Source organism: Salvelinus namaycush, chromosome 14, assembly GCF_016432855.1.
Source record: "Salvelinus namaycush isolate Seneca chromosome 14, SaNama_1.0, whole genome shotgun sequence".
NCBI lineage: Eukaryota > Metazoa > Chordata > Actinopteri > Salmoniformes > Salmonidae > Salvelinus > Salvelinus namaycush.
Genome location: NC_052320.1, coordinates 41,419,819 through 41,427,564, shown reverse-complemented (window position 1 = coordinate 41,427,564; position 7,746 = coordinate 41,419,819). Strand labels below are relative to the sequence as shown.

Sequence of the window (7,746 nt, the reverse complement as noted above, 5' to 3'; positions counted from 1 at the left end):
GACAACAGCGTCCTAGTAGCAGTTTGCCTGTCTCCTCCACACGTCACTGTGTGCTGTGCCTATGCATGCAGTTATCCTTCCTTCAAATTGATATAGACTGTGCTGCTGCTCACGATTCGTCAACTGACCTTGTCCCCGAGGTGAAAATCCATAGGAAGACATGTTGATGGTGATTGATGAATTCTCAACCCATCCCCTTCCCTCAACACATCATGTCGTACATTACATTTAAAATAAACTAATGTGCAACAACAAAGAGAGAAAAAGATATGAAGTGTATCCTCTAAATACATGAACAGATGAATAAATCAAAGTGCAAAATCAAATAGACCAGCAATGAGAAGATATCAATCCCTCTCTTGCAAGTAACCCACATCCCTACAAAAAGAAGAAGAAAAGCAACAATATTGACAGACAGGTCAAATAAAACACAAGGACAAACAGAACAAAAACCGTGGGTCTACCAAACAGAAATTACTTGAAGTTTGGGGAATAATTTGTCTTTGGGATATGTTCACTCCTCAGCATAAGAAGAAACTCATGTGCCATTTGGAATCTAGTGATCTGATAGCCATAAAATAACCTAAACAGGTTGATGCCACAGCTTTCTAGATGATGGGAGGAGCAGCCATAATGCTGGTGGGGGTGACTGATAGTAAATGAGAATTCAGCCAGTGCCTTTAGGGGGCTAACTACATGGTGCAAAGTGAGCTGATATGTTATGAGTGTGTGTGTGTGTGTGTGTGTGTGTGTGTGTGTGTGTGTGTGTGTGTGTGTGTGTGTGTGTGTGTGTGTGTGTGTGTGTGTGTGTGTGTGTGTGTGTGTGTGTGTGTGTGTGTGTGTGTGTGTGTGTGTCTGGGGAGGGGTGTTAGTGGGATGTGAGGGATGTGACGGGAGTAAAAGTGTAGAGGGAATAGAAGCAGGGGCCATAAACCATTAAGATGCTAGGTGAGTGGGTGGTGGGGTTGATGTTTTGATTTGAGGTTGTTTTCTCAGGAGTAGATGGTGATGACCTCACGTCCACCCCCACGTACTAGGAGGACCCGGTTGAGACCCTCGGTGAGGACCTCGAGGAACTCCATATCTGACAGATGATTAGAGTTAAGGAATATGCACGTTTTCACAACTGGCGTTCATAGCCTATTCATGAAAGCTATTTGCTATCTTGTATAGCTCTTTGGTTTCACTTACTTAAATGACAGTATAAGCCACATAATGTTATAATATAATATCATATAATACAGTAGGCAATAATATGATACATCATGCCAAAGAAGTGATAGGATACAGTTTTCCTCTCCCATGCGGTTCTTGGGTGGTCCGGGCATGTTCAGCAGAACCAGTTTGGCATCCTTGGACTTCTTCATGATGACCTCGTTGAGCCTCAGAGCTGTGTGCATGCGCCTCACGTTGGACTGGTTCCTAATGGGACAGACAGGTGAGGAAGAAATACAGTACAGGGTGGATGTTGAGTCATTACTGCTATTTTTGCATGAAAGAAATGTAAACCTCATGACAATGTAATACTTACAGGCTCTCCCACTCCCTGCAGCATGGTAAGAAGAGAATGACAATGCAAAGATGACTCTTTACAATACTGAAGATACATTGAGAAGTTGTGCTGTGCAAAAGCCTTTCAAACTTTTGGGCCATTACTCCTGAAACTAGCTTTTAAACCACTGCCACTCCCCAACAGCAACAACGTATACATACTTTCTCCTTATCTTCTGTTTACTTTGGAAGTAGCTGATGTCCACATAAGCCTTTGGACACGATGTGATTGAAAGTGAAAGTGAAAGCAGACTCACGGCTTCATGTTGAAGATGTCTTTGACCCCGCCCTGCTCTGGGTGGGCTGCCGCGGCCTGGTGCTCAGCCTTGTCTGTCCAGGTCATCTGCACCTCCGACCCGGGGGTGGCAACTCCCCCTGCAGGCGTGATGGGAGACGTGGGGCTGGTGGGGGTAGCGTTCTTATTGTGGATCAGCTGCACCTGTTTAGGGCGGGAGACAGCCACAGACTAAGAGGAGGGAACCGCACGACAACGTGAGAGGGTGAAGGAAAGAAAGAGACATCTGTCGGTTGGGGTGACACATCAAAAACACCAGACCGCCACTAGGCAGTGAGTTGAAAGCACAATTGGGTCATTTATAGCAAAGCAAGTATGTAAGATGCTGCTCTGTCATATCCCTTCTTTATGCTGCGGAGGAAAAGGTCTCCTTAAAATGCTACACGCCGGAGGACAATGTCAAAGTGAGAGAATTGGCATTTTGACAGAGGACAGAGGATTAGGTAATGCAGTAGGCCTAGAGATGAGAAAGAGGATAGACTGTAGAACAAAGAAAAATGCAGTGGATGTGAAAGATGGTGTGAAATAAGAAGAAAGTTTAAACAGCAGAATGAAGGACTGATAGAGTCATCTTCTGCACCTCAGTTGGCTGAGCATGGCACTTACAACACCAGGATAGCAGGTTTGATTCCCAGGACCACCCATATGTAAAATGTATCCACGCATGGATGCAAGTCGATTTGGATAAAAGTGCCTGCTAAATGGCATATATTATTAAATTATACTACAAAGGGTTATCAAAGAGCAGTGGAAGCTCCTCAGAGGAGAAAGGGGAGGGCCATCCTCCTCAGTGAATTTAATACAAATAAAAATTGGAAAACTTTATTTTTTAAATTACTTTTTAGATAAAACTATACTAAATTTATTCACATCACTAAATAATTGATTAAAACACACTGTTTTGCAATGAAGGTCTACATTAGCATCAACAGCACTCTGTAGGGTAGCACCATGGTGTAGAGACGAAGGTCAGCTAGTTTCCGCCCTCCTCTGGGTACATTGGTTCTCAACCCCTACCATAGACTTATACAGTAATTATGTCAACTTCCGTAGGACGTCCTCCAACCTATCAGAGCTCTTGCAGCATGAACTGACCCAATCCACCCAATCAAAGGACCAGAGAATGAATCTAGAACTGAAAGCATAAGCTACAGCTAGCTAGCAGTACAGTGCAGAAAACGTGGTGAGTAGTTGACTCAAAGATAGAGAAAGAAAATAGTTGAACAGTTAGGAACTAATTCATTTATTCCAAAATGATAGCTAAACTAGCTAGCAAAATGCAACTAGCTAGTTTAGCCTACTCAAACACTCTGCTCAAAGAGAGGGATGTTATGTTAGCTAGCTGGCTATGACTATCCAACACAACACTGGAACTCTTCCAAGTCAAGGTAAGCTTTTGGTTTTACTAATTTCTTGCCACCGGGGCCCGCCGGTGTAAGTGCTAAACTTCTTACTGAATGTAAACTGTAACATTGCTTCATGATTGTAGCGGGTTTACTAATGCATTCGTTCTATTAGCTATGTTGACTATAACGTTACTTTAGCTAATATGGTGACAACGATCTAGGCTGTGTGTAGCGGATATGGTTTGGCTTGGAAAGGTTGTTCACCTGGTCACATACAGCTGATGTGTTGTGCATTGAAGTCAACAAGCAAAGGGAAAAGGTGAGAGGAGGAGAGTGCATAGATGCGAGAAGGAACACGACGTGGCTAATATGAAAGTGAAACGTGTTTACGCGTGTATTCATTCCACCGATTCTGTTAAAAACATTTCTTAAATGGAAGCAAACGGAACGAAACGGGGATAAACATGCCTGAATTAGTCCAATAGAAACTCTTGTTTGCAACTGTTGGACTAATTATTACACCATAGATCAGCTAGAAGCAGGCAAATGTTTCTCTTGACCTGTGTGCACCTAAGTTGCAAACTTTCATTCGTAGGTTTGGTTGTAGCAACCTTATGATAGGGAAAATTTGAGCATCGTGTAGTAGCCTTAACCTATCGCTGTTACATTGAACTGGGAGAATGGAATATGAATGACAGTCATCCAATATGCTGCAATAGAAACAAGGGCATGCTCATGAAAAAAAGTATAATCTTCTCTAATCTTAAACGGCACCGACCGCCACTGTCAGTGAGTTAGGTAAGATGACACTGCTGTACCTCCTCCTCCGGTTTCTCCACCACGCTGACTCCAGCCGGCTCCTCACTGCTCTGCTGAGACCGCAGGTTAGACGGGTTCTTACGACGGATAGAACCACGGGATGAATCAGTGATGCTCTGGATCTGCGGTAGTCAAAGCAACAAGGGATTTGAACTTTTAACAGATACAATGAGTTCAAACATGAGCGTTTGAGTCGAGATATGAGGGTGCTGTTGCAACACTTCAGGAAATCACATAAAAGAAATGTGTCAACACTTGACATATTATAATTTGCTCAACACAAAGCAGATTTGATGCATATTTGAAGTCGATTTTCTAGAAATGCATGACATTATAGAATGAAGACTTCTTTGTAAGATCACACAGGTTGTTCTGTAAATCCTCGCGGGGTATCTTAGATTCCCTGATATGTTATTGTTGCTTAGTCTGCTTTCTTGATTAACGAGACAGATCAAACTGGGCAAGTGCAGACGCACAGATTACATTTTAAAACCAGCTCAGTAATTATAATCATTCACACGCTGCATTGCCCTGTTGCTGGCATTTAAAATTGGGTGAGTGATGATGGCTGGTAATGAAGGGTGTTAGAGAAACTACTTAGGAGCTTTTTTTGGACACTATGGGCTTTGTTTGGTGATCGCTAACAACTACACTGATCATATAAAATCATATTCAGTTACCTATGTATGAGTTATACTGTACATATTACATGGGATGTGTCAGGGCTTTACCTCTCTCTCCATCTCGTTTTTGGTGAGGTGCATCTGTTTGAGGATCTGTGAGCGCTGCTCCATCACTAAAGTCTTCTCATATGTATAAGCCGAGATGTCACTGTCATGCTAAAAAGGGACATGGGTGTTAAAACACATATCCATGCACAGTATTCGACTGAAATGCTATTTCTCTCACCAATAAATCAATTTATAGAGCATATAATAGTTTTTCGTTTTTGTCTCTCACCATTTCCACCACCTCGACCTCAGCATCGATACGCAGGTGATACAGGAAGGTGATCAGGTCTTTCTTCATCTGGATGCTGTTGTCGTCCATCTGGGCCACGGTGAAGATACGCATCTTACACTTCCTCCACACCTGTCAACACATGGAAGTCTACGACTGATATCTCAATAACCAACACTGAAAAACATCCCAATGGGCACACACTGGTTGAATCAACATTGTTTCCACGTTATTGCAATGAAATTCAGTTGAAACAACGTGGAATAGACGTTGAATTGACGTCTGTGCCAGGTGGCATGTGCTATCTCTCCAAATCCCCAAATGGGGTCCAAATAGGGCCGTTGGTTCCCACCTTGTGCTGGCGCAGAAGGAAGGGCAGCAGCATCAGCATGCCTCCGTCATGGACGATCCACCACACGTCAATATGGCCTTCAGTGAAGCGCTCTCCATTGGACGGGTAGGCCGCAATGTTCTTAGGGACCAGCAGGGCCATGCTGGCTGCAGTCGTCTCCCTAACCACCTCTTCAAATAGATTGAACAGGAGTTGGCATATAATGATGATAACACACAAAACCATCCAAAGCATAGTTAGCCTATGGAAAAACTTCTCCTCTGACCACTTCTTTAACTCACCAATGAAGTTCCTGAAGCGCAGGTTGTCCTCAGCCTGTTTCCAGGTGCGTGGCCAGCTGACCAGCACAGTGTTGTGCTTCAAGCCTCCCAGTCCCCCGACCTGGATCAGGTGGGAGGTTCCGTCCCTCAGGTTGGAGGAGATCACCACCTGGGAGAAACCCTTCACCTTCTCGGTCTCCATCAGCTTCCTCAGAACCTGGAGCACACAGTGGGAGAGGGGGCAGGGCCAGAGACCAGGGTGTTATAAATTATTAATCAATGATTCATCAGTGTATGTGTCTGTGTCTGTGTGTTTGTCTCAGACAATACTGACCTGGTCTGCCTGCTGGGCCTCTGCATGGTTGTTGAGGTATGTGCCCACCACCGAGGTGCCCACAATGGTCAGGCCTTTTCCTGCTTTCAGCTGATTGGTCAGGGACAGCAGACGGGGCTGCTCTACATTATGTTCTGCATCCACGCTCACCAGGACCATGATCTGAGGCCTAACCAGGAGGAATATCAAATCACATTCAGACTTACAGAGAAAGTAACTAAAGCTGGAAACCGACAGAAAACATGGGATAGACATGGCCTGTTGATGTAATGTCTGTTTTTGAACACACTTGAAAATGCATGTGTTACCTACAAAACAAATACAGTACCAATCGAAAGTTTAGACACCTACTCATTCAAGGGTTTTTGTTTATTTGTAATATTTTCTACCATGTAGAATAATAGTGAAGACATCAAAACTATGATATAACACATATGGAATCATGTAGTAAGCAAAAAAGTATTGAACAAATCAAAATATATTTTATATTTGAGATTCTTCAAAGTAGCCACCCTTTGCCTTGATGACAGCTTTTCACATTCTTGACATTCTCTCAACCAGCTTCATTAGGTAATTACCTGGTATTCTTTGTTACAAGTTAATATGTGGCATTTCTTTCCTTCTTAACAGACGCGTTCTGTCTCCTAGAGATGAATGTAATTTGGTGCAAAAAGTGCAAATCAATCCCAGAACAACAGCAAAGGACCTTGTGAAGATGCTGGAGGAAACGGGTACAAAAGTACCTATATCCACAGTAAAACGAGTCCTATATCGACATAACCTGAAAGGCCGCTCAGCAAGGAAGAAGCCACTGCTCCAAAACCGCCATAAAAAAGCCAGACTACAGATTGCAACTGCACGTGTGGACAAAGATCATACTTTTTGGCAAAATGTCCTCTGGTCTGATGAAACAAAAATAGAACTGTTTGGCCATAATGACCATTGTTATGTTTGGAGGAAAAAGGGGGAGGCTAGCAAGCCGAAGAACACCATCCCAACCGTGAAGCACGGGGGTGGTAGCATCATGTTGTGGGGTTGCTTTGCTGCAAGAGGGACTGGTGCACTTCACAAAATAGATGGCATCATGAGGGAGGAAAACTATGTGGATATATTGAAGCAACATCTCAAGACATTGCAAATGGGTCTTCCAAATGGACAATGACCCCAAGCTTACTCCCAAAGTTGTGGCAAAATGGCTTAAGGACAACAAAGTCAAGGTATTGGAGTGGCCATCACAAAGTCCTGACCTCAATCCTATAGAACATTTGTGGGCAGAACTGAAAAAGCATGTGCGAGCAAGGAGGCCTACAAACCTGACTCAGTTACACCATCTCTGTCAGGAGGAATGGGCCAAAATTCACCCAACTTATTGTGGGAAGCTTGTGGAAGGCTAGCCGAAATGTTTGACCCAAGTTAAACAATTTAAAGGCAATGCTACCAAATACTAATTGAGTGTATGTAAACTTCTGACCCACTGGGAATGTGATGAAAGAAATAAAAGCAGAAATTAATAATTCTGTCTACTATTATTCTGACATTTCACATTCTTAAAATAAAGTGTTGATCCTAACTGACCTAAGACCGGGAATATTTACTAGGATTAAATGTCTTGAATTGTAAAAAACTGAGTTTAAATGTATTTGGCTAAGGTGTATGTAAACTTCCGACTTCAAACTGCATATCGTTATTACATGTTCGTTGCGTAGAACTGTCAATGTGATAATGTCATTGTCAGTCCTGTCATTGTCAGTTACAATCGGGTAATTACCACACCTGAAGATGTTACGCAATTGGGTAGCTTTGACAATCAAATGGGTGGGTATAAAATG

At 43.1% G+C, this 7,746-nt stretch overlaps 1 protein-coding gene across 1 annotated transcript in view; it reads right to left on the bottom strand.

Annotated features, from left to right (window-relative positions):
* Positions 1-992: 992 nt before the first annotated feature.
* Positions 993-7,746, bottom strand: part of slc12a5b (solute carrier family 12 member 5b) — a 44,865-nt gene continuing 38,111 nt past the window's right edge. Inside the window, exons 17-26 of the mRNA XM_039007498.1 lie at positions 5,918-6,086; positions 5,605-5,800; positions 5,324-5,493; positions 4,972-5,103; positions 4,743-4,850; positions 4,011-4,133; positions 1,809-1,990; positions 1,532-1,546; positions 1,289-1,422; positions 993-1,084 (exon numbers count right to left, since the gene is read on the bottom strand). Of these exons, the coding sequence (XP_038863426.1) occupies positions 993-1,084; positions 1,289-1,422; positions 1,532-1,546; positions 1,809-1,990; positions 4,011-4,133; positions 4,743-4,850; positions 4,972-5,103; positions 5,324-5,493; positions 5,605-5,800; positions 5,918-6,086 (1,321 nt within the window). The remainder of the gene's footprint in view (positions 1,085-1,288; positions 1,423-1,531; positions 1,547-1,808; positions 1,991-4,010; positions 4,134-4,742; positions 4,851-4,971; positions 5,104-5,323; positions 5,494-5,604; positions 5,801-5,917; positions 6,087-7,746) is intronic.